Source organism: Pteropus medius, unplaced genomic scaffold (assembly GCF_902729225.1).
Source record: "Pteropus medius unplaced genomic scaffold, Ma_sr-lr_union100, whole genome shotgun sequence".
Lineage (NCBI taxonomy): Eukaryota > Metazoa > Chordata > Mammalia > Chiroptera > Pteropodidae > Pteropus > Pteropus medius.
In genome coordinates, this window is record NW_024354502.1 from 21,847,649 (window position 1) to 21,875,301 (window position 27,653).

The following is a 27,653-nucleotide window of genomic DNA, read 5'->3' on the forward strand; positions in this document are numbered from 1 at the left end:
AACTCTGGAGCAACTACAGCTATAAAACCTCCACAGAGCACCTATTTGAGGACTCAGAAAAGTAAATGGTAACAGGTAGATTGGGGAAGATCTTGACTAGATTTCAAAATACCACCAAAATGTTGGTGAGTTTCTCATTTTTCCTCCTGCATCTTCCAGCCTGAAAGCATACTGAAACCGAGAAGTGGGCTTTGGGTGCAGAAAAAGGGAGCACGAGGAGAAACCCTTTATTTCTGGCTTTCAGAAACGGAAGGGGAGCTCCTAATGCTCAGAAGGACTAAAAAAATCCCTCGTTTTTTTTTTTTTTCCTCTTTCTTGTCTTCATTTTCTTGGGCTTCAGAAAATAGAAGAGGAGAGACCACTCCTCAGTTCATTTCATGAAACCATCATTACTGGTACCTAAACCAGACAAAGACAGTAAAAAGAAACAAAAACTACAGACCAATACCCCTTAAGAACAGAGATGTAAAAACCCTACAAAAAATTAGAAATCAAACCCAGCAACATATAAAGTTAATAATATACCATGACCGAGAGTGGTTTATCCTAACACTACAAGGTTGCTTCAATATTAGAAAGTCTATCACTATAATGATATTAACAGTTTACAAAAGAAACAACAAAAAACATGATCACATCCATTTATGCAGAAAACTTTTAAAAATTCAATGTCCAGAGTCTGTTTTTAACAAGAACTCTTAGTAAACTATTAATAGAGGAGATGATAGCTAACTTCATATTTAGTCATAAAGGAATGAATACTTTTCCCCTAAGATCAGAAACAAGGCATTCTCATTACTCACGCTAAACATGACACTATAAGTCCTAACTAGTATATAAGGCAATAAACAAAGAGACCAAAAAAATGGTATGATGATTAGAAAGAAATAAAATGATGTCTATTCACAGATGACATGATTGTTCAAGTAGAAAAACTCCACAGAATCTAAAGAAAAACTCTTAGAATTAAAGTGAATTTAGCAAGATTTTAGAATACAAGACCACCACACAAAAATCAAGTTTCTACAAACTAGCAATTACAATTGAAATTAAAATTTTAAAACAAAAATAACATTTACAATAGCTCCAAATGAAATAAATACTTATGCATAAATCTAATAAAATATGTATAGGATCAGTATGAAGAAAACTACAAAATGCTAATAAAAGAAGACTTAAATAAATAGAGATACATACTATATACATAACATATTCAAGCATTCATGGAAGACTCAACATAGTAAAGATGTCAATTCTCCCCAAACTGAGCTATAAAATTAACGCAATTCCAATAAAAATCCCAGCAGTATTTATTATACAGAGAAGCTGATTCTAAAATATATACAGGAAAGCGAAGTAACGAGAATAGCCAAAACTCTTTTGAAAAATAATAATAATATTGGAGGGCTTATACTACTTGATTTTAAGACTTACTATGAAGTTACCATGATCAAGACAGCATAGTCTTGGAGAAGGATATACACATATATATCAATGAGACAGAACAAATTCCAGAAATAGAGAATCCAAACAAATACTGTCAAATGACTTTTGAAAAAGGTACAAAGGCAATTCAATGAAAAAGCATAGTTTTATCAACAAATAGTACTGGACATTCTAAAGGAAAAAAAGAAAAGGCCCTTGAACTTGAGTTCATACCTTATACAAAATTAGCTTAAAATAGGTCATGAATCATGGGTCTAAATACAAAATGTAAAATTATAAAACTTTATTTTTTTGGTGAAAAGTAGAGAAAAATCTCTACAAGTCCTGGTGTTAGGCAGAGCTCTTACAATATCAAAAAAAACTTGATTCATTTAAAAAATTCATAAACTGGACTTCATGACAAAAATCTTTTGCTCTGTAAAGAGTAAAGAGAATGAAAAGACAAGCTATGCACTAGGAGAAAATATCTGTAAATCACTTATGTGACAAACGACTTGTATCCAGAATATATAAAGGACTCTCAAAATTCAACAAGAAACAAATCGCCTAATTTTAAAGTGGGTGGAAGACTTGAATAGTCCTCACCAAAAAGGATTATGAATGCCAGATAAAAACATACAAAGATATTCAACATCATTAGTCATTAGAAAATTGCAAATTAAAATGACAATAAAACATCTATTAGAATGGCTAAAATGTAAAAACCCTGACAATACAAAGTGCTGGAGAGGATATGGAGCTAGTGGAACTCTGATTTATTAGTAGTGGGAATGCTAAATGACACAGCCACTTTGGAAAATATTTTGGCAGTTTTTTTTATGACCTAGCAATACCACACCTAGATACCTATCATAGAGAAATGAAAACTTATATTCACAGGCCAACTTATACACAAATGTTTAAAGTAGCTCTATTCATAATCACCAAAATTGGAAACAACTTCGATGTTAACTGTGATTGTTAACTGTGGATTGTTAACTGTGATACATCCACATGATGAAGTACTATGCAGCAACAAAATGGAATGTACTACTGATATATGTAACAACTTGACAAATCTCAAAGGCAGTATGTGAGTGAAAGAACCCAGTCTAGAAAGGTTATATGTTGTATGATTCTATTTGTAAGACATTCTCAAAAAGGCAAAACAGACGAACAAAAACTCTAAAGTGATGGAGAGCAATAGCTATCAGAGTTTAGGGCTTAGGGGAGGGTCTGACTACAAGGAATACTGTGAGATTTTTTTGGGATAATGGAACTGTTGCATATCTTGCTTGTGGTAGTGGTTACTCGAATCTATAAGTGTTAAGATTCTCAAAATTGTATACCAAAAAAGAACAATTTTACTGCATATTAATTTAAAAATAAGAGACAAAATTATTTCAATGACTTCGACAGGATAGTTTTTTCTACTTCGTTTCTTTTTTTTCTTTCTTTTTTTTTTTCTGCCCTCACATGTTTCTCGAAAGGCTTAAGGGCTTGAACACATCCATGGCTCTTATAAGTAGAGGAAGCCCACTTTAGGATTAAGTGTTAAGAAGCTCTGTACTGGCTCAGTTTTCCAGGTTTTCTTTCCACTCTCCACAGCCCCTCCAACAAGGCAGTAGAACATTTATGCCAATTAGTGGTGAGATCACAGTGGCCTTTCTGTAGAAGGTTATAAAAAATGGAATGCTGCTCCCTAAATGTTAGGGAAGCCACAGGACCATTTGTGATCTTGCTAACACCAGAAGTTGAGGCACAAGAAAGTTAGGGGCTTTAATTTAACACCTAGATTTGAGTGAGTAAGCCAGTAAAATTCAGAAGAACAGGTCAGTTTGGTACCATCCAAAGTAGTTTAATTATGAGACAGAATATAATATATTCTTTCATATGACTTGGCTCATATTATGAAACAAATTTTAAAAGAAGGTTCCTTTTTGTCAGTAGAGTTTAAATACTGAGAATTCAGAAAAATAAATGTGTACTAAAATCTAATCATATTGGTGAATTTGAATTATGAATCTACATGAGTCACGTTATCGACCTTATGTTACCAAATATAACTTCTTTGAACAGTCTGAAATCCGAACGATCTTTTCCCAAAGCAACATCAAGGACAGTCCACAGTATTTATTCAGTATAAGTCTAACAGTTCAAAATGGAGCTATTCAGTACATCTTGAATAACAGCTGACTTGTCTTGTTCTATCTCTAAAAGTCATGAATCTCTAATAGGTCACTAGTTTATATATAATGATTAACGAGGACTCAACAAATTTTAGGAATAAGAAAATCTGAAACAATATCTTGGATCTCCCTCTATCACATAGCTTGTCTCAAAAATCTCAGTGTTATTTTAAACTTTAATAACGTTAGCAGTATAATCACTACGGATTTATTTTTAAAATCATTTGAAAGTTTAATTACTTAAATTTTTTATATATTTCTTTTGTTTCATAAATTTGAAATGTGAATTTCGACTTTGTGTGGTGCTGCTTTCTGGATGACCTTTTCTCAGACCAGCAGATTGGTAAAGAAGTACTTCTTATTTGGATGCCTTGGTCTCTTGATCTCTCTTTCCTGTGGGGTCACATCAAAACTGTTATATATGCATCAAAACTTCATTCTCTAAATGATCTTAAATCTAGCATTACAAATGTAATCTCTCAGTCACTGAACAGCAGATGAAAAAATTTAAAGTTCTAAACTCTAGTAGCGCATAGCACAAGACAGGTGTTAACTTTTTATAAGAAACAAATCGATATTTAGAACATTTAAATAATTTACCCTTTAAATGTTTTTGTATGTCTATGTAGAGGGTACAAATTTCTGTACACGGTGACCTTCACTGGGCCACTGAGTCCCTCACACCAACGCACTACACCGAGAGTGCTGAGTCACATTCCTTGCAAAACACATCCTGTTCCATGTGTAAACAGAGGGGCTGTGACAGTCCCATTTGGGCAAGTTGGATAGTACTACAGGCCAAGAGCCTGAAAAGCAGAGCTGAAGTAAGGCTATACTGTAATATTAGGTATTCTTTTAACAGTATTAGGTCTACCAGGAGACAGGAAGCATGAAACAGAAAGAGAAGCACCAAAAATAGAGTAGCACCATTTATTGTAGTATAATGTCAATCAACATGTGTGAATCCTTCAACTAAAATCATAAAGTCACTGTCACATCTGATAAGTCAACAAATGTGTACTGTACTTTTATTACCCAGTGTCTCTAGACTTTCACATCCTTGAACTGGCCAGGTACTTTTTTGGTAGAAAATTAATGCCTTTATTATAAATACTTTCAGTCTCATAATGATAGGAAGATTATTTTTAAAATGGGAAAAATTACGCAAAAAAAAAGTTTAGGAATTTTAAGCATAAAAAATAAAAGTAAAAATTGAGCAATGTATTTTCTGGTCTTCTTTTATACTTTAAAACACTGATGAAAACTAAAAAGCTTCCGCAGAGCAAAAGAAACCATCAACAAAAAAGAAAAGGAAACCAACCAAATGGGAGAAGATATATGCAAAATGATACCTCCATTAGAGCTAATATTCAAAATATATAAAGAACTCATACAACTCCACAATCAATAACAAATAATCCAATTAAAACATGGGCAGAGGACCTGAACAGACACTATTCCCAAGAAGACAATGAGATGCTACCTGTTAGGATGGCAATTATCAATAAGACAAGAAATAACAAGTATTGGAGAGGATATGGAGAAAATGGAACCCTCTTAACCGCTGGTGGGAATGTAAATTGGTACAGCCACTATGGAAAACAGTATGAAGAATCCTCAAAAAACTAAGAACAGAGGTATCATATGACTCAGCAATCCCTCTTCTGGGTATCCACCCAAAAATCTTGAAGACACTTGTTTGTAAAGCTATATGGATGTACCCCTACATTCATTGCAGCATTATTCACAATAGCTAAGACATGGAAACAACCTAAGTGTCTTTTGACAGAAGACTGGATAAAGAAAATATGGTACATATGTACAATGGAATACTATTCAGCCATATGTAGAATGCAAAATAGAAAGCAACAAATAAACAAAGAAAACAAATAAACAAACTCATAGACAACAGTATGGTGGTTACCAGAGGGGAAGGGGGGTAAGGGGAGGATGAAGAAGGTAAAGGGGGTCAACTATATGGTGACGGAAGGAGACTAGACTTTGGATGGTGAACACACAATGCAATATAGAGATGATGTATTATAAAATTGTACGCCTGAAGCTTATATAATGTTATTAATCAATTACCCCAATACAGTTGATTAAAAATTGATTAAAAATCCATTAACTTCATTATTAAAATAAAAACATTAAAAATGAATTAGAAAAGTTTTATTCAACAGAGACACAGTGGGAGCTAAACAGAACAATGTTTTACAAGAACTGGAAACAACTGGATAAAGAACCAGGCATAGATTGTTAATGTGGATTTTATTACAATTATTATCAAATTCTTGTTTTAAAGGGTTTTAAGTTTTTCATAATCCTCACTGAACTTTAATAAATGGATTATTTTCAGAGTTTAGATTTTAAGAATATGCAGTAATAGAGAATCTCCCAGCTGAGTCATCTAATTCTCTGCCAGATCAAACTTCTCACTGTCTCCAGAACTCATTCTGTATCTTTAAGTTACCAAGTAAACCCATGCCTATCAATTATTAGATTCTAATTACCCTTCAAAACTTTCTGAGCAGCTACCAGGAAACAGAATGATGGAATGACTATTGAGTTAAAAGGAGATTAGACGAATACAAATAAATTACACTTATTTTATGCTCCCATCACCCTAGGAGATGACTTAATACTGAAAGAAAAAAAAGATCATATTGTAATAATGAAATCAGAGAGGGAATTCACGTCCCAGAGGTGATTCCCCCAAGCTTATGTTAATGCACACCTTGTGGGGGACCAAGCATCAACTGAAAACTGTTCCAGCTATTTTCTCATTTAAAATGTTCCAACTTTATTCGACCCATTAGTCATCATATTACTTACATTTATGATGTATTTTGAAATCTATTACCAAAAACCTAATGGATTCAATATGGCTTGTTATACCAAAATCATAACATTTTTGAAAGAAAACTTCTTTGTTAAGTGCTTCTTCCTTTGGAATTTTATTTGTAAAAGAAAAACTTTTTAGACAAGCCAAGCTTGCTAGGAACATAGTCAGTCACACGGGCACGGCTACATGTAGATGCCGGGATGACGGTTCCCATTTCCACGCCCAACTTCCTAGAGAGGTAAGTGCAAAACAAGGAACGAAAGTATAATCGAGCCTGACTTTATGCTCTATAGTAACTCTAATAAAATATTTTTATTATTAGGTCATAGCACATTTTTTTCTCTTATTCAGCAATTCAAATTCAGATTTTTGTTACAGTGTCCAAGTAAAGGTATTCATGATGATAATGGAAGGTAGAGACTTAGTATTCACAGGTGTGGGAGCCAGAAAACCTGGAAAGCTGCCCAGGACAAACAGGCCATTGTGTTTTCATTGAAGGTGTGAAGTGTAAAGACCTCAGTGGTGGCAGACATAAGTCCTTCAGTTAACAATGGTATAGCAAGTGGAAGTGGTATCAGCTGTCTCAAATGGTGTTGAGGAGGCTCGAGGACATGGGCTGACACATGCCCTTGACTGGGTCAGCCGGTAGCAGTTTATGGTGCTTATCTCTGGAATTTGGGCATCATCATTACTAGCATAATTCATGCACATACTCCTATGATCAGCATTGACATTTTGGGACTGCATTGGCAAGCCCCCGGCCCCACCTCCACGGCCCCATCAAATCACAATGTAAAAGTTCCGATTATAGGGTACTTGTACTGGTTTTCTAAAATTAATGTATTGAACTGAACTCATCTAAATGAGCTTCTCTCTAAGTAATCATCATAGAAGGCTAAGTACATTCCATTGTTCCAATAATTTTGGCAGCTTTTGGGTGCCTATGTCCCTTATTTTTCTATTCTCAGTGATGGCATACACTCATCCTTGGACACAGCAGATTTGATATTTGGTAACAGCCAAATGTTCTTTTGATAAGGGAGAAAGATTCCAAACTGAGGAAAGATTAAAAAAACATAGAGAAGCCAATTTACAGAGGTTCCCACTGCCAATGATGAGACAATTTGAGCATCATTAAAAATAATGAGTTCGGAATAATACCAAACAATAACTAATTGGCCACCATTAAAATATGCTAAAAAAAAACCCTAATTTTTTTCTAGCTTTACTGAGGTATAATTGACAAATAAAATTATAATATATTTAAAGTGCACATTGTAGTAATTTCATATAGATATACATTGTGAAAAAATTCTTCCTATCTAGAAAAGTAACTCTCTTTTGAAAATAGGTAAATAAAAAGAGGTAGTAGATGAGGGACTGTTTCTCTTTTAACAAGTATTCCAGTAACACATGAAAAAGGAATGCTAGATTTAAAATATTACTGTTAGCAACTTCCAGTGAATTTAGTCATTGAGCATCAATGGCTGTTAACATCACAAAAAGAGACCTTCAGACATATGTGCCTCTTGATAAAACAATACAAAACCTTTTACAAAATAGTCTTGCTAAAAACAAAACCCCAAATCAAAACACCTGAATCGGATTAATCCAACTAACAAATTACATGTAGGAAATATAAAAGACAGGGGCACAGACAAAATCCAAACTGTGATAAACTCTATAGGATAAATGATCTGGTTTCTTCAATATATAAATGGCAAGAGATGAAAAAAGATAGAGGGGGAAACCTATTGATAAACCTGAAAGACATACCAAGCGAAGTGTAGGTCTTATCTGGCTCCTGGTTCAAACAAACAAACAAACAAACAAATAAAATATACATGGCACACAAACACCCATGCATCCACACACATTAGGATATTTACAAAATAATTGGAAATTTGAATACTGAGTGGATATTTGATGATGTTGAAGAATTATCTTTAGGTTTGATAACAGTATTATGGTTATGTTTTGAAAAGTTACCTTTTAGAGATACATATTGAAATATTACAGATGATATGATACATAAAATTTGCTGCAAAATCATATAGAAAGTAAGAAAGTTGATAGGGTATGTAAGAAACAATATTAGCCACAGGATGACAATTGTTTAAGCAGGAAGTTCTATACACTGTTCAGTCTATTTTTGTATATGTTTGAAATTTCCCATAATAAAAAGTTTTAAAAAGATGAGTGATTACAAAAGGGTGGGAGGAGGGAGGAGGTAGATGGGGTAAAAGGGTCAAATATGTGGTGACAGAAAAGAAATCTAACTGGTGTATAAATATATGCTGTTGTTGAATTGTATACCTGAAACTTACTGGATTTCATTAACCCATAAAAAAAAAAAAAAGAATTAAGGCATATGAAGAGGAGATATTGAAAGATAATTTCAAACCATTTGCCTCCAAACCATCAAACTCCTCTCATCCGTCTTCAACTTCAATAAGTGACCTTCCTTCTAGCTTCACGGAGAAAGTCAAAACCATTATATTTCTCTCAATTTCTTGCTACCAAACTGAAAAACGACCTGCATATGCCATTTTCCTTCCCTCTTTTAATTTGTTCTGTAAAATAGAGAAGCTTTTGCTTCCCTAAACTAAAACCAGTTCTTTCACATGTGTATTGGATCCCTCTCTTTCCCTCTTTCTAAAGAACCCACCTTTATCTTTTCTCCTTTTAGTTTATCCACCTCTTCTCTCAACTGGATTCCTATTGCTGATTATTTAAACATGAAAAAACCCAAGTCTCTTTTATCATAAAAATAAAACCTAAAAGCCCTGACCCCAAATGCCCCTTCACATATTGCCCTTATTATTCTTCACAGTCAAGCTTCTCAGAAGAGTTACTTATACTCTCCGCTACTATCTCTTTTTTCTTTATTTTTTTTATTGTTTAGGTGAGGCAACCCTTGGTTGACCTCACAGATTGCAAGGACCTTGTCAGCTTACAATCCTAGGTGGTCTCCCATGCAAGTACTAACCAGGCCAGATCCTGCTTAGCTTCCGAGATCAAACGGGATCGGGCCTGTTCAGGGTAGCATGGCTGTAGACTCTGCTACTATTTCTTTTCCTCCTCCTCACTCCTCAATGCATACCAGCCTCGTGTCCATCCAGGTTATTTCAGGGGGAAGATCACCTGTAGTCACAATGTCTATAAATCTATTAGATAAGTTTCAGTGTTTCATCTTTCTGTGTCACTACTTGACATTGTTGAGTACTTCTTTTTTGAAACACTCCTTTTCCTTGGTTTGACTTTACAACATTCTTCAAATGTTCCTCTTAGCCCTCAGTTGACTTTCCAGGCTCCTCATCCTCCTGGCTAGTAAATTTTGATTGGACATCTTCAAGAAGAAGTTTTAAGCTCTTTTCTCTGTTTCTCATCTACATTTTCTTTGAATAATCTCATCCATGACCATGACTTGAATTAGCACCTATATTCTAAAGACTCCAAAACATCTAAAATTTTATCACTAATCTTAGCGTCTCCTGTGAGCTCCAGATATGAATGTACAACTGCCGCAAACCCCACATGCCCAAGGCAAATTTTGTGATCTCTCCCGACTCTCATAAATTGTGGAGGAGAGACTGTTCCCTGCTGTCTGTCTTGTGAACTAGACCTGAGCCGGAACAGAGGTTGCTTTCCCCTCTTAGAGACTGTCTGATTGTAACTGGCATTCATTCTGAAATAAATTAGCACCCCTCCCTTGCCTCCTGCTATGTGCTGGTTTCTGAATAGGCTGTTGTCCTGACGTGGTCAAGCACATTAAGTAATTTCCCATACCTGGCAATGTTCATAAACTCGTACCCATGATGGTCCCCTCCTTTACCTTTTATAATTTTTTGGTGCTTGCCATGTGTATGGGGATCCATTTTGCCAAAGACATACCTCGTGTGTAATTTCCTTTAATAAAGTCTACTAATTACTAGACTGGAGTGGCCAGCTTCTTTCTTTGGTCCTTCCCTGACCTCTAGTTACAGAGGTAGATTTTCAGTGTCAGGGCTTTCCCCTGGATCTGTGTGCACGAACACAAGTAAAAAATATATACAAAACCAATGTGGTTCTTTTCAAGTATTTTCTATCTCAGTAAACAGGACCACCACCTGTCTCAGCTTGGGCTGCCATAACAAAATACCATAGACTAACTTACACAACAGAAATTTATTTTCTCATAATTATAGAGGCTGGAATTCTGAGATGCCAGCATGGTTGAAGGCTCTCTTCCTGGCTTGCAGATGGCTGCCTTCTCACTGTGTCCTCACATGGCAGAGACAGAGACAGAAGCTCTCTGGTGTCTCTTCTTATAAGCACACTAATCCCATCATGAGGGCTCTACCCTCATGACCGCATCTAAACCCAATCATCTTCCACAGGCTCCATCTCCAAAAACCACAACACAAGGCATTTGGGCTTCAACAATAATTCAGTCCAGAACACCATCCATCCAGTAAGACCAGTCAGAAACCCAGATGTCATGAGTAAATCTTATCCTCCATTCCCTCTATGCCATCACCAATGTCTGTGGATTCTGCCTCCCCAATATCCACTAAATCTTTCATTTTCCCTACTGCTATTATCATTCCCTGATTCAACTTAGCATTATCTACACCAGTACTACAGTAATATTCTCCTAACTGGTCCCATGCATTTACTTTAGCCCCTGTTATCTATTTTCCACCCTGCAACTAGAATCATCTTTTCAAAATGCAAATATAAACATAGAGACACACACACACACACATGCACGCACACGCACACACATATGCCTTTCTCCCCCATCACATACATGTCCTGCTTAAAGCTCTTCAATGGTTCTCCAGCGCTCCTAAGATAAAAATGGAAAATCTTTTATTATAGCCAGCAAGGCTGGGCTTCTGCCTCTTCCTACAGCCTCACCTCACACCACTGTTCCCTTGCTCTGCCTGTATTCATTTCTTTTAATGAGCCATAATCTCTCTCCCCATAGGGTCTTCTGCAAATTCTCCCAGAAATCCACCCTCCCCTCGATGTTCTTGGTTAACCCCTTTTCATCCTGTGTAACTCAGCTCAAGCGTCAGTTACTTAGAGAAGCATCTCTAAATCTTCACTTTGTAATGAACCCAAAGAACTTCTTAACACTTATGTTAGCTTATAACTATATATTACTTTGTGTGACTATTTGGTAATCAAATTCTGTCTTTTCTATTAGATTGTATGCATTTCTTGAGAGACGGAACTATCTATCTATTGCTCATCACTATATTTCCGAACTTAGAGCAATACTTAGAATACTGTAGTTGCTCATAAATACTTGTGAAAACAAATGAATGAAGAGTTCTACTGGGGATTACACCCATCATTTTAGAACTTGAAGGTATCCTTAAAATAATTCTCTTACGTTATAGGAGAAAATACTGAGGTTCAAAGAAGTAAAATGATTAGGATCACCTGCTTAGTGATAGTAAACCTGGATTGTCCAGGTGATACCTAATTACAGAAAGTCTTGAGGGCTGAGGGGAGTTTTGACTTGATGAACTGAGGGAGGTGGGTGGTCAAGATTCCTATGAGTTTGACAGGGGAGGCTAATCTAGCAAGGGCACAGGGGATAGGATTATCGAATAAAAGGAGAATCTGAAGTAATCAGGTTCATGAAGACTGAGGAAGTAATCAGGGCATAAATCTCTACCAGGAAGGTAGCAGGCACAATGGAGGACCATTTCAAAATAAAAGCTAAAGGGAGTTGAAATAAAAAGAAGGATGAATCAAAAGTGATAGTAAAATTGTGAGAGGACATGAGTGGAATTATGCTGCTATCATGAGCACATGTAAAAAATCTGAAGACTACTGAAGACTATATTAAAGAGTGAATAAGAAGAGTGAAGAAAATGGTTTTATTTAATGTAGATATGCTGAATTTTAAATAACTAAACATATCTAATAGGCAGATGGAGAAATAGTCCTAGAATTGGATAAGACAAAACTAGAAGCAGGCATTTGGGAGATGAGAGCACAAAAGACAGTCGAGGTTATTGTTTGTCATGAGCGAGATAAAAACAGGAGGCACACGACTGTGTACTTGGGAAGGCACAAGGCTATACAGTCAGGGGAAGGAGAGCTGTATGCAAACACGAAGTTGGAAAGTTAGGAGAAGGCAGATAACGTTCTTTTTTTTTTCTACCTTAGCCTACTCCGTGTTCCTAAAAAGATATCCCCCAATTACCCTAATTCTCTTCTGTAGAGGAAAGAACTCTGATAGAATTAGAGTACATGGAGAAATAAAAATCTAAATAATTGCCATACTACTGACTTCCCCGCAGGAGACTATGGGATGGCCTCTTACCATCTAGCCACCCCCAGAGTCAGTTTCTGTGATTCTTCGGGTCCTACTACTTAGCCAAGTGTTGTCCCCTGGAGGGACCACTGTTAGCCAGAGCTTCAAAGATTTACAGTCCCTTCATTCTACAGTGCTGGAAAGTAATTAATATGGCTTACTGATTCTACAGTAGAAAATCTGGTATTAAAATCAGGTTGTTAGCTGAATAAAAGAAAAAAGTTTATTAAACATCAGTTAATTGAAAAATCATCCATTTTTCTCATTTCTTCCAAAAATCCAAGTTAGAGTTGAAACACTAAGGTTGAAATAATGAAAAGATTTCCTGCATTTTAAAATTCTTGGTCTATTCCATAGTTGACATTCTGACATCAAGTTTACTATTTCATTTTGATAAATCATGGGGAATATAAACTACAATAATGTAATGCTGATGCTGCAAACTGAAGCCCGTAAAACTCAGGAAATGTAAAAGTCAAGGTTCTTACAGTTTTATTAACTAGTTTACATTTCTTAAATGTAGAAGATAGCCTGCTAGTATGGCTATAAAACTGGATTAAGATAAAGACAGGACTCCAATGATTAGGAAATGGGCCTTGTCCCAATTTCTGGAAAAAAAAAGCAAAAGGTTAACTATCAAGTCTACATTAAAATAAATAATTTTAAATTAGCTTCTTAAGATGCTTTCTTTCACTTTGAATCTTCTTGCATTTAAAAACTATATTACTTATTTTTCGTTTACCACTCTGGAAAATATCGGGAGGCTATTTGGGTCATCTTTTTCAGGTATCTTACTTCTCCTGAATCAGTCACCTTCAAGATATGTCTGAATTAATCCATATTGAGTAATGAATTCAGAAATAAAAGAACATAAAAAGAGTTCACCAAAACAAACAAACGAACCCCAAAACAAAAAACACATTTCAAAAATATATATTTTGGGGGGTAAACAATGCAAAATTTCTACTTTATATTCATATAAGCAAACCTATTTAAATGGTATGTTACTGTAACTGAGAAATTTTTAAAGTAATATTTTACATTATTTAAGTTTACATTTTTATCCAAATCAAAGATGTTTGTGGAAATGGGATATTCTAGAATTTTTTTGATTTTTTAAAAATAAAAATTAAAATAATTGCCACCTATAACATAAAGTAAAAATTAAAATCATTGCAACCAATAACATAGTAAGTTAATCCATAAAACATAAGAAAACAGTTTTCAAAATAGGATTACAACAAATTAAAAGTCAAATAAAATTTTAAAACAAAAATCAGATAAAACCAAAAATGAAAGCAATCTCTGAAACAAAGCTTAAGTTAATGAATAGATTAAACAAGGAGTGGCTAAAGAAACGATTTTCTTAAGAAAAAAAAAAATCAGGGGCTATGTGTTTCAACTAGAAGTATACTAAAAGAAATGTGAAACTGCAGCCATAACTCTGTGCTTGCTATAACTATGTTACTTAAATTATATGAAGATTGTGGTATGCTAATTACAATAAAACATAAACGATGAGGGAAAGTTTTCCCATTTGGGCATATTTTTTTCTTTGTTATCATTTAAATGTCATTTTATGGCTACAGTGACAGTGTTCAAAAATACGTCTGCAAAGGAGCAATGAAAAAAATACCAGGGAGCTCAACTCTTTTTGCAAACGACCCTGAGTTAATTAGAAAAATCTGCACCCTTCCTATTTCTTCTCCTCACGTGTCAGCTCCCATTAAATTAAAAAAAAAAAAAATCTCATTTCAAAGGTAAGAAATCCTATGGTTAACAAAACTTTAAACTGGGATCAAGTGGGCACATTCCTACCTTTCTGTATGATGTCATACCAAGCAGTTCACAGCTGAATTTGCAAGAAGTATGAATGATTTTTCAGTATAAGAAATATCTGATCTAATGCTAATTTTTCCTCTATAGGCTAACTGTGCAGGGAACAGGTGGCCCTGCTTTCAATTATGGAGGGCTAGCATGCCAGTGTGAGGCCTGGATTAGTTCACCTTCTCACGGGGAATTCTCCTCGGTTGGGAATGGATTTATTATGGCTTCACACATGGAATAGAGCTCATGTCAGCTGAGGGCAGTGACACATCATATGATTCAAATTAACCTGCTGTGGACTGTTCTGCGGGGCTTAGATTGTGTATTAAAATGACGACATTTTAAAAACAGCTTGAAAGAAACCAGGATTGCTGAACTGCAATGGTTCCAATTTGTTCCAACTAATCTATCACCTGCTGGAGATATTATTCTAGTGGGTTTCTGGTAGCTGCTGTTTTCCAGGTTTCTCAAAGCCACTGACCTTGCTAATGGGTACAATTGCTGCCTCTGCAGAAAGGAGGTGGGGGTGCTGAGAGCGTACTGAAGGGGTTTTTGATATAGAAGTTGGGACCTACCATTTGTCTAAGGTACTATTAATAAGAAAATACTTAAAAACTTTGCATTTTTTTTTCTAAAAACAAATGCTAAAGAGCAGCATTTTTATCACTTTGTTTAGATCAAGTAATTCCTGAAAAATAAATCTGAAAGGCAGAATTCAAAAGCTGTTAAGTTTGCATCTTTATGGAGAAAATTTAAAATTAGGTAGTTATAATCTGTATTTCCTCTACTCCTCAGGGCCATAACTTTTATGGCTACTGCAATCTTAATTCAAGAGCAAAAAAGAATAACTGGAAATATACTACTTTAGAGAGGTAGCATAAAACATTCTTTGGAAATGATTCTTAAATAAGATGGGAACATAGATAAAAAAATCTAATGGTAGTAAATGATTCTTAATGATAACACAGCATAAAAATTAGAAGGATTAGTTGCAAAACTAAAAAAGCCTTTCTTTTTATTTTTCAAGAAAAGAGAATGGTATTAGGTAATACTATAAAGCTGAAGTTTGTTCCCCATATCTCAGCATAAATAATATTCCTCTTAGTATATACTATTACCCAAAATTTGAAAAAAAATAATTTTCTTGACTTGCCAAAAATCTATAAAGTAATACATTCCCATGGCAAGAAATGCTTTAATGTGTCCTATTTTTCTTATTGAACTCTAAATTAGTATAGAGTGGCAATTTGGCTGTGTAGTTAGAGAATATAATTATGCTCTGGAATAACACCTACTTTAAGTGGAATATATACTTTAAGTGACAAATCGTTTACAATAAAGAAATTTTTGTCTACGACAGGGAATTCTGGAGCAATTCAAGTTTGTTTAGTGTTTCAGTGGAATCCCACACAGCTGATATATCATTCGAACTAATCTTCCCTCAAATAATTTATGAAAGAAAAGTACTCTCGATTAAAAGAGACTTAGAAGAACTGGACTCTTCGATATTGAAGAACTTAAACCATTCACTGGACATTGTTTCTGATTTTTCATAATAAAAATACCATTTAAAAAACCACTCATCATTCTTTGTATCATTCCCTTATCTTACACCCCCCAAAATATCTGCAGTTTGGTCTTCAATACTTGTAACTGATGATATTAAGAAAATCATACATTTTTTTTCTTTCATATATTAGTTACACAAAACCTTGGTACAAAAAGTATCGTCTCCAGACCAACAGCATCCACTTTACCTGAGAGCATGTTAGAAATGTACAATTTCCTACCTACCTTCTAGAACTATTAAATTATATTTGCATTTTAACGAGCTCCCCAGAGATACTTTAAATGTACACTCAAGTTAGAGAAGCGATGCTGTAAAATAACTATTTCAAATCATTTATTTAAAAGTTCGACTCTCTAGATAGATTATAACTATTATTGACTGAACATAAGATTAGAAATGGCATACGTGTAATTTCCAATTTAAAAAAGTACAAGAAACACAAAGTACAACTATTTTTAAAAATCACATTTCTACTACTCATATTAAGTTCTAGAACTGTAAGCATAATTTTTGATTCATTCACTGACACATCTCTTAAAATTCAATTTATTTGATTGCCATGAAAATAGGTAAACAATTTACCATTTACAGGTCCCATCCCTTTTACAAACAAGTCAATCGAATGTAAACTAGAAGAGAGCTTTCTAGCCAAAGTGGGTAAAAGACTGTGCCAAAAAACAAAAAAGAGTCTGACACTGAAAAAGAGAAATAAGGGGTAAACCCAAGTTTCCCTCTCCTTTCTCCATTAACTAACCATATGATCTTCCCCTATTTTATCCATTCTAACATGTTCAGTTTTTTACATGTGAATAACTCTGAAGTCAGGAAGTAAGTGTCCTGCAACTGACATAAGAAAGAACCATATCATAGTTTAAACAGTGGATATTTTTTTCTCCTAGTGATACATAAAATGTTTTTTCCTATAATTGGAAGTGGCTTAGAGTCAATGAAATATAGTACTTCACACTCACTAAGCAAGTTCTAGGACTCACACTCCTCTCAATCCATCCATTACCTCACCCTGAAGACTTCTTCCAACTTTAATGACTCCCTCAGTTTTCCTCATCAGCTTCCCGCTTTCCGTTGAGTCTTTAAAACTATGTCTAGATGCTTATGATAATTAGAAATAGTTCTTCATAGTTCTATACTTTTAAATGCCAGCACTGGAGAAATATGCTTAAGAAGAAATGGACCCCGGACATGACCAGCCGCCACCTCCGTCTGTAGTCGTGAATTGTCACGTGCATTGGCTCACTATAGCATACATTTCACCCAGGTCCACACAGGGATATTTTGCACTCAGTTTAGCTTACTTATTCATAAAATAGGGAGAATTATAGTGCCTATTCCTTGGTTTATATGAATATGTAAAACACTACTTGGGACATAATAAATATGCAATAAATACATTTTGATATGTATATCTATTGAAAACTGAGTAAAAATGTTTCTAGCACTTTGCTAAGCAACTGAAATAAGTATATTTATATATCAAATGTATCTGTGTACACTGCCTTATATATGTATATCACGTATCTCATCAATCCATCCATCCACTCACTCACCAACCCGACCATTTATCCACCCATCCATCTATTCTTCTCTCTTCATTTATAAGTAAGGAAACTGAGGCACAATAGATTAGATCAACTGCCAAAGGTCATACAGTTATTTAGTAGAAAAAGTAGAAATAAAATCTTGGGTCTTTGGCTTCCGGTCAATTATTCTTTAATTGTTAACTACTTTTTGCCAGACTACAGGTAATTTTCAATGCATATTAATATCTGCCTATTGATCTTCATAATGGGCAGCCTGAGCAGAAGAGTACACTTTTGGAAAACAAATGAACTGTTCATTTTTGGCAATGAATCTCAAGATTACTAATAGACCCTGTGTACATGTTAATATACTCTCATGAAAAAAAAATACACACATTTGAAGTATGACTTTCTTACCTGGTCCATTAAGAAAGTCTTTAATCTGTAGCATTACAAGGGAAGGTGGAATACCACTTTTGCTGTCTATTTCTCCAGGCACCGTCTGCAGCCAAACTGTGCAGTAATCAAGGGCTTCAGGCAGAGTCTTCCCAGGATCTGAAGTGATAAAATTGAAATTAAAAATGTCGACTATATCATAAATATCTCATTTTGGTATAAGAGTTTCGGCTGATAAACAAGAGGAAAATCTGATTAACTACAGTGTGTAACCTTCATTGATTAATTTGTTTGTATACATACAATACACAAATACTTGTATGGAGAAAGAGAGGCTCTCTCTGTACAAGGTGGAATGATGAAACCATATTGTCCAGAACCAGGCCAAAAAGGAAAAGACATTTCAAATCTTAACTCACATCACCTCTGACTAATGGTAAAGTTTCTGCATTCTGAGCTGTTGACTGTTAACAGTTGAATAGGTGGATTCCTTTTTATTTTTAAGAAAAAACGGGATGTTGGAAACAAATTAAAGAAAAAAGTGCAAGCTTTTCAGCTTAAAAAAAAGCATATACATGTTCAAAGCAGCAGTGGATTAGTACTACTTAGGGGTTATTTGATCTGTTTCAGAGTTTTACTGACATTACAATCACATTTTACTGCTAGGCTTTTGAAGTTAGCTTCAGTAGCTTTCCCATAACCTTCTTTAATGATAAAAATTGGCCGATCTTTTAATAGTCCCAATTATAACTAAAACTTGACATTTTTTTCTGGTTTAACTTTTTCTATTAAATATTGTGTTTTTTTTTTAAACATTTCTTTCTGGTTAATATTGTATATATATTTTAAAAGCATTTTTTAGCTATTGGTGATGGCAAATGGAATTTTCTTTTTAATACTTAGCGAACCACAGTTTTTATTGAAATAGCACTTTAAATAAAAACGACTGCTGTATCTTGGCATACAATGTGGTAGGCTTTTTAAAAACTTCTAAATATTCACAGTTTTTCTTTAGTTTCAAGATTGTTTTACTCTCTGTGTTTTAATGGCCTCTGAATGTCAATTTTACAGGGATGTTCTTGCCATAGATTCCATCTATTCCATTTTCAGTTGATTTGAAATGTGTTATTAAAGTGTTATTTATTTTAGGTTTTATTGATTGGATCACTTTCAAGAATAGCATTTACATACAGTGTATTATATTCAACATATGGTTATATAGTATTACTGTCACATGTGAACTGGGCATATAAATTCTGCCTTGGAATTTGTATTTCCTGACCTTATCATGTGATCCTTATGAAATTTGGCACATATGAACCTTTATGTGATTTCAAAGAAAATACTGAAAGCAATTGATCATGACGTTAGATCTATGTGGTAAAGATCAAACACTAAACTAGTGCATTCTTCCTTTTTATATGATCAGTGAATTTAAAGCAGTGAGAATATGCATAGTAGATCCATTACATAGTAACACTACACTCTTCTCTTAAGTATAATGAGCAAGTCTGGTGAAAGGATGGCAAAACTCTGTTGCTGGTTGGATCTAATCAAGTGTGAAGGAGCTTCGTAACCTTCTAGAACCTCAGTGTCTATTTCTAGAGCCTCACTTATGAGCAATCATCAAGAAGCTGTTATTATAAAGTGGTACTGTGCCAGACCTATATGAGGAGGCATAATTCTTTGTTTTGAAGAAAATACAATCTAGAGAAGGAACAATGATATAACAGAGAAAATGATATCACAGATATAAATGATATAACTAAATAATGAACAGAGATGAATTCGATTAGAGAAATATTAATATGATGTGTAAAAATCTGGCAAGTAAAACGATGATAAGTAAAACAAGTTATAGGAATCACATATCCAAACTTGTATGACAGAAAAGGGATATCACTGATTATATATAGAGTTCATATAATCAATACCGATACTAACAGAAAAATGAGTACAGGATAAGCAATCATTCAAAGAAGAAAATTAATACTAAGAAGCAGTTAATAAAGAAAAATAGCATATAAACATTTAAAAATATAAACATTAAGAGATATTCAATCTTACCAATAATCAAAGAGACTATTTTTTAAAATAAGTAGAATTTTTCACCTGATAGGCCAAGACTAAAAAAATGATGCCTGTGTCACATACACACACACACACACTCTCTCTCTCTCTCTCACTGTAAAATTATTTATCATAGTGAAAACTATAGAACCACCTAGATGTTCATCAACAGATTAATGTTTAAATAAACAATGATAATCCATACAATTATTTAAAGAACATCTATACATATTGACATAAAATGACAACCATTTTGTATTGTTAACAATAAAAAACAAAGTAGGTTAAGCATCTTTTCATTTATTGGCCATTTAAAATTCCCCTTCTACGAAATATTTATTCATTTTTCTATTGAGTCCTTTTCCTTACTAATTTGTAGGAGCTCCTTATATATTATGAGTATTAATGTTTTGTTTGCTAAGTGTAGCAAACATTTCCTCTTGGTATGTTAGTTGTCATTCGATTATATTCTGATGCATTTTGTTTGCATACATTTTTTTATAGATGGGGTTAAAAATCTATTAACTTTTACTTTATGAATTTATCCCTAGGTGATTATATATTTTCTGTAGTTTCTTGAAGGATTTTAAAGATATTTCTACTTTTAGCCGTTTAATCCTTCTGAGAGCATTGTTTTATGAAAAATAGGAAAAGTCTGCTCAGCCTCACTATTAATCAAGCATATACACAAATAAAAACAGAAAATACAGTTAAGTAATAAGATTAGCATAAATTAAAAGGATCGATAATATTTTGTGTGGGGGAGAAGGAGGAGAAATAGATCCTCCCATGTATGGTGGAAAAGAGTGTAAATCCAGTATTTTTGCATGTGTGGGGGAGAGGACCAAACTTCTGAATATCCATGCCCTTGTAATCAGAAAGGCCATCTGTAGGACTCTGTCTTTAAAAAATACTTAAAACTACACAGATAAACATCCAAAGAAGTTGACTGCAGAATCATCTGAAATATTAAAAATGAGAAAAATAAAACTAAATAGAGAAATGGTAAAATAAATTACAACTATACTGTGAATACTGCATAGAATACTAAGCTGGCATTATTCACAGTAGCCAAGACATGGAAACAACCTAAATGTCCTTTGGTAAGGGAGATGTGGTACATATATACAATAGAATATTACTCATCCATAAGAAAAGATGAAATACTGCCATTTGCGACAACATGGAAGGATCCTGAGAGTATCATGCTAAGCAAAATAAGTCAGAATGAAAAGGACGAGAACCATATGATTTCACTCACATGTGGGATATAAAATAGAAAGCAACAAATAAAAAAAAAAACCTCATGGATACGGACAACAGTATGGTGGTTATCAGAGTTGGGAAGGGGGTGGGGAAAGGCTGAAGAGGGTAAAGGGGTCAAATACATGGTGACAGAAGGAGAGTAGACTTTGAGCAGTGAACACAATTTAATATAGAGATGACGTATTACAGAACTTTACACTTGAAACTTATATACAATCTTGTTAACCAATGTCACCCCGATAAATTAAAGAAAAAGAATACTATGCTGTTAATAAAAAGAAGGAAGTGAATCTGATGTACTGATATGGAGGAGCTTCAAAATATCTTGTGAAGTGAATAAAACAAACAGGATAGTAGGTTTAGTAAATTCAAAAGTAAAAAACCTAGCTGCATCCATATATACATACACATATACATATCTTTTTTTTAAGTACTGGAAGATGACCATCTTTGGGATGATCCTAAGCACATACTGATATATGGACATATAATTTATTCAGAGCTGAAAAAATTAGGACTACATATCAGGCATATACAAAAATTAAAATGAAGGGGAGAGAAAAAAAGCACTTCAAAGGATATGTGATGTCTTACCTTCATTGAATAGACTAGGGCAACAGCAAATTCTGATAACGTGAGTGAGCATTTTACAAGTAGGGAGGATAGGTTTTATGCAGGTTGCCTTCCTTTTGGTAGAAGTTAGAGGGCCTGGCCATCTACATCAGGGGGATATGACTTAGAGATAAAATCAACAAACTGGCAATAGCAGGAAGCAGAATATGAATTAGCAATCAAAGAAAGTGTGAAAATCTAGGAAATGTATCCAAGAAGGCCAAAATTTCAATGACTATTTCCTAACAAAATATTACTGGCTTAATGATATTATTGGTTTAATTACTACATAACTAGTTTTAAAAGTACAGCTGTATTTATAGGGGCAAGAGAACAGAATAACTGAAATTTGGGGCATCCAGGAAAATACAGCTTGCATGGTTGATGAATACTGAATATATGACAGGGCTGGTGGCTACTCTCTTTAGTTTTGGCTAAAATCTCTACTTTGGATCTGCCTGTAGTCATTGCAGTTAGATGAAGGAGCAGAAGTAGCAGAAAGTTATGTCAGAATCCCAGAGAAATAGCTCAGGTTTGCAAGTCAGTATCGAGTCCCTTATATTCTAACGGCTAGATGATGAGGGGGCACGACTTCTAGATTTCCTGTACTGTCTTCAATTTACTTCTCCTGAATTCTATCATCAGGGTGAGAAAATAGGGTTCATATTACACATTCCTCAGGGTCAACATTGCTGGGAAAGCACTAGTGAAACTACGATTAAAGAAGCCTGTGAATATGATAGAGTGACAAATAGGGATGATTGTTTCATACTGGAAGCTCCTTCAGACTTTGCTAGTTTCCTTCTCCATACTTAGCAAACGCCTATTTAAATGAACAAAAAAAGCTCTCAAACTCCTCTCGCTGTTGATGAGCACACTTACACTGTTATCTCTAAGCCTAAAAAATAAGAGAAAGTTGTATCTTAGTGGGAGTAACAGAATATGGGAAATGCATGAGAAAAAATGACAAACTGCTCATGGATATAAATCCTGTTTAAAGTCAGCCAGAACTCACTTCAGTAAGATATTGGTATTGACAAAGTTATATTATTTTCCCTCTGGGTTGACCTGGCCTCCAAAAGAAAATGCTTCATTATAACATGTCAGAAGAAACAACCTAAGATTCAGAAAGTCTCAAGTCTATTCCTAGGTGGATCAAGGTGTTGTTGGATTTCAGGGACTTGATTCAGACTGTGTTCTTTGTACTTGTAGATTACTTTGCTCTTCTTCACCAAACCTTCATTTCACTTAACTGCTTGCAAGGTCTTCCTCTAAATCTGATAAAACTCGTCTTTGTAGTGTTGCTCATTATTATTATTTTATTATTATTCCTTAGTATGTCCTTGCTTAAAATTTGAATCATATAAAATATAACATGATTCACTGTGGCCAACTCAAAAGGAAACTTTGAAAATGAACTAGTTCATATTCTTTGCAATCTTCTACTTAACATAAAAAATTTGTTTTCCAAGTTCATTACAGAATAGCTGAATGCTATGGATTTTGGAAGCTTTATTACCACCCTGCTTTGTTCTACTATGCGGCAGAGTATTTCTTTTTCATAACTAAGTTGAATTTTTACTTAGGTTCCAATAGAAGACATTTTCCCATAGAGTTCAGAGGTAATTTCCTCATTTTAAGATATAACACTGACTATATAATGAAGTCCAGTTAATTTTACACAGATACTTCTAAGTGTTATCCATCATTTAGACAAAATGTTTTAATTTCTTTTGCCATATGAATAAAGAACTTTGAATTTAAAAAAGCCTTGTGCTATAAGATTGTTTATTTGAAAGCTAAGTATCTATTATAAAGATTAGTGAGACTTTGTACCATCATTTTCTTCCTCACCCACCCCTCTCTAACAGTTACTTGTATGATCTATACATTTACAACAGAGTCGATAATCCGTGCCTCTTGGCCACTTTTGTGCTTAAGAACACCTCTGCAAGTGGATTGGTTAAGGAAGGGCAGAAAGAGAAGTTACCCCAATATTTTCCTTGGCAGTTCCAGGCACAGTTTCTGTTATGGCAGATGTAAGTAACTAGAGTCACGATAATGTTTTTGATATTTTGATTCGATTTTCTCATGATACTCTTGTATTTTACATTTCTGTGGAAAATGAGTACTAACTTAAATATGGAGCAATACCAAGAAAATAAAATTTTCACATGGTGGAAAGGTCTTATAAACTTGTGTTACTGGAAAAATTTTAATTGAAATTTGGGGGATGAGCCCTGAAAAATAAACTTCTGGTTAATTTGGTTTCGGTATACCTCATTTTAACCATGTTTCCTTCAATAAGCAAATGGTTTGTCATCTTACTCTTGGTATTAGCTTCTTGCCGCATTAATCTCATCTTGTTACTGCTTGAAATCTTGTTCAATATTATCAACAACTTTTGAAATTACATCATGCTTTAAGTTCCAATTCTACTGATGTTAATGTTAGCATTACTGATGAGAGATCATTAAAATTAATGTATTTCCTACACTACTATTGTAGATTTAAATTTCAGTAACTTTCTGCTTTGATGTCATATTGCACTGAGTTTTTCTTTTCTGATAGCACTATATGATAAAACCATCACAAATTCCTCAGAAACGTAATGCTTGTATGATGTAGCTCTGCAAATAGCCTCAAGATTTACTTCTGTCTCCATTTTACTGGTTCCAGAAAGTCCAGAAGGATCTATTGTTTGGTTTTTTAAAAGAAATGACTATATATTTTATTCATTTTTCTGCAAAGTCTTCAATGACCTGTTATTATGAGCTACAATCATCCTGAAGTCTGCCACAACTAATGAGCCCAGGCCTGTCCCAGGTGCCACAGAATCAAAGTGGCATCTATGGCTGCTTAGGGAGACTGACTCTCTTTGGCCTGAGGTACCCAGGGCTATCGTGTTTATGAAATGGCATTTAAGTGACTTTTGATGAACTCTTGAGGGACAACTGGCAGGTGATACAATACTGCCACACAGAAGAAGTTGGTGAACCAGTCTGTCACTGACCCAGAACTTACTGAACACAGATTTACTTTCATGAAACTTTCTCACATTTGGTTTTATAGGAGAGTTTACATCAGTTTTTAACAGAATAACATATAGGGTAACAAAAAGAACATGAACTTGGAGGCAGACCGATCTGGGTATAAGTCCTGACTTCTTGAGTGGGGTAAATTTCTTTTTAACATCACTGAGTTCCAATTGCTTTGTTTCCAAAATGGGGATAATAAACTAAATTGTGGGATTGTTGAGAATATTAAATATGTGTAACGTGGTTTGTAGGGGGCATATGTCATGGTAGGAGTTAAATAAACAGTCACTGTCTTGTCTCTTAAACACAAGCTCCAAACAAAATAGGAGTGTGAGTGATATGTCTTCCAAGTGTCTATTCTTCCTAGATTTTTGTTTTTGTCTTTTGGTTTTGAAAAATCTTTTTTATCACTAATCTACAATAAGAGGAATTTAGAAGGTAAAAAATAAAAAGCTTTGCTTATTAGTGAAAATTATACCCAATCTTGATCTTAAAAACTAGTCAATATATTTACTTCCCTATTTAACACTCCTGGCTAGAAGAAATGATAAACCTGACAATTTCCAAGCACTCTGGTTCTAGTAATTATCAAAGTTATATTCTTACCTTCTTTCCCATCCTTTAGAAATATTTAGCCTGTACATAGGAATTAAATAATCCTCAAGGAAGTAAATAACTTACAAGCCAAAGTAGGCTCCATTTTTTAAACTAGAAGTTAGAGACTCTTTTACAAAGGTATCTGGGTATATCAACCTTTATATAAAGAGACTGAAATGACACTTTAAAATAATTTATAAGAACACATGGTGACTGCATCAGCCCTTCAATTTCACACATTTTTTTTTTTTTTCCAGGAAGATCAAGCAGAGTTAACATCTAGCCTGAGTAGGGAGGGAGAAACTACCTCAAGAGAAATCAGGGTGGTAGATGAGGGCTTAGAGACTCCCTACTCTCTTACTTCACTGACGAGATGCTCCTAGATGGTCTTTTAGCTTAATCTTTTTATGCTTAGCCAAGAATACTTAAAAATGTTTCTTTATAGAACTAGAATTAAATTTAAAAGAAAGCATTTTGGGAAGATCTTTTTATTACATCTGTCTCTATCTATAAAATTAATGTAAAATTTCCAAGGGGCCGCGTTGTGCTTGGTCTGGGCTATGCTCAATGGCTGGAAGTATAAGTCCCTGCAATGAGACGTCACTATCAGAACAGTCCCTTCTTACCACTGGACATGTATGGAAAAGGCAAGCTACAGGGTTACTGAATTTCTTATATTTTTCTAGATTTCTTTTATGATCCTTAGTTTAAATGGCGATATTTTTCTTTCTCTAAATATAGACACAAAAGCAAATGTAGTCCATGAGGCCCCTATAATGCATGAAAATTAAGTTGTGAAAGAACTTAGATCCTTAAAACACAGTAACAATTCAATGTCAGGACAGCAAAATTAACCAAGAAATCAATTCTAAATTACTCTGAATGCCAAGTTAAGACTCACCCTCTCCTTGCTGATAGCTAGGCATTTGGCTAACTCCATTAACACTTTTTCCAATGCTCTGTACTCTATACCTTGTAAGATGTGATAGGAAGGGGAAGAGATTTCCTTGTTTGAAAACCCAAGCCCAGATCCCATAAGACGAAAGGAGTAAAGTGACTGCTGGCCTGTGTGATCACCAGTGTCCACTGGCTCTAACTTTCAGAACCAAGTATTCTATATCTTCCTAGAAGGAAGTGTATTCTGTCTACTTAATGGTGCTAAGCAGCAGATGAAATGTAAAAAATTTTTGTGAATTCCTTTTAATTTATTTTCTATCCTGTTCTGTGGTGTTTTGGATATCTTTCCTATTTGATTGTTTTCATTTGATTGTCCAGTAAAAAATGTAATCATATATGTCTAAGGAAGATCAACTTAATTCCAACTGTAACCCTCTTCTCTGCTCTGAGCAAAGTCTGAGTTCTGTAACACTGAAAGCCAATCCAGTGGCTTTAGGTGGTTCCTCCAATTTTTCATTCATTTTATGTAATTATTAGTTTAAATGGTGTCAAAAGGGCTGGGACAACAATTTTTTCCTCATGTCCAAAAAGGAAGGCCTATTAAGCTCTCCCTTCTACTACTAAAAACTACAGAAGTCCCAACTTACAGGTGAATAACATTTCATAGTTCCAAGGCATTTCATAAATATCATCTAATTTAGAGCTCAGATTAAACCATTAAACTGCAATGCAAGAACAGAATTATTATACTCATTTTAGAGATAAGGAAACTAAAACACCAAGAAATTTAGTTATCTGCATCAAAGAGCTAAGAACATTAGTCAAGATTAAAGGAAAAATTTCTGATTTTCATTCCAATACCTTTCCCCATATATTAGTTCCCCCCACTGGCTGGGTGACTTCTTTTCTGCAGCACAGTTCTCCCTGAGTGATGCACTAGCGTGCCTCTCATTTAAAAGACCTACTTACTTGCTGATTCCTGTCAAAGTAATAATTTCATTTTACATTATTGGTCAGCAAGGAATGTTCCCAGCAGCTAAGCTTTCAGATAAATGTTCAAGTTGTGA

The 27,653-nt window shown here is 34.4% G+C and overlaps 1 protein-coding gene across 12 annotated transcripts in view; it reads right to left on the reverse strand.

Annotated features, from left to right (window-relative positions):
* The window catches only part of VPS13B (vacuolar protein sorting 13 homolog B), a 685,469-nt gene that overhangs the window by 174,802 nt on the left and 483,014 nt on the right, over positions 1-27,653 (reverse strand). For 11 of the 12 annotated variants that reach the window (XM_039853834.1, XM_039853836.1, XM_039853835.1 and 8 more), the window contains one exon: positions 18,128-18,265. In XM_039853834.1, coding sequence (XP_039709768.1) covers positions 18,128-18,265 — 138 coding nt within the window. Of the gene's footprint in view, positions 1-9,529; positions 9,619-18,127; positions 18,266-27,653 lie in introns of those variants that run through there. The other variant, XM_039853844.1, reaches the window with a different exon arrangement.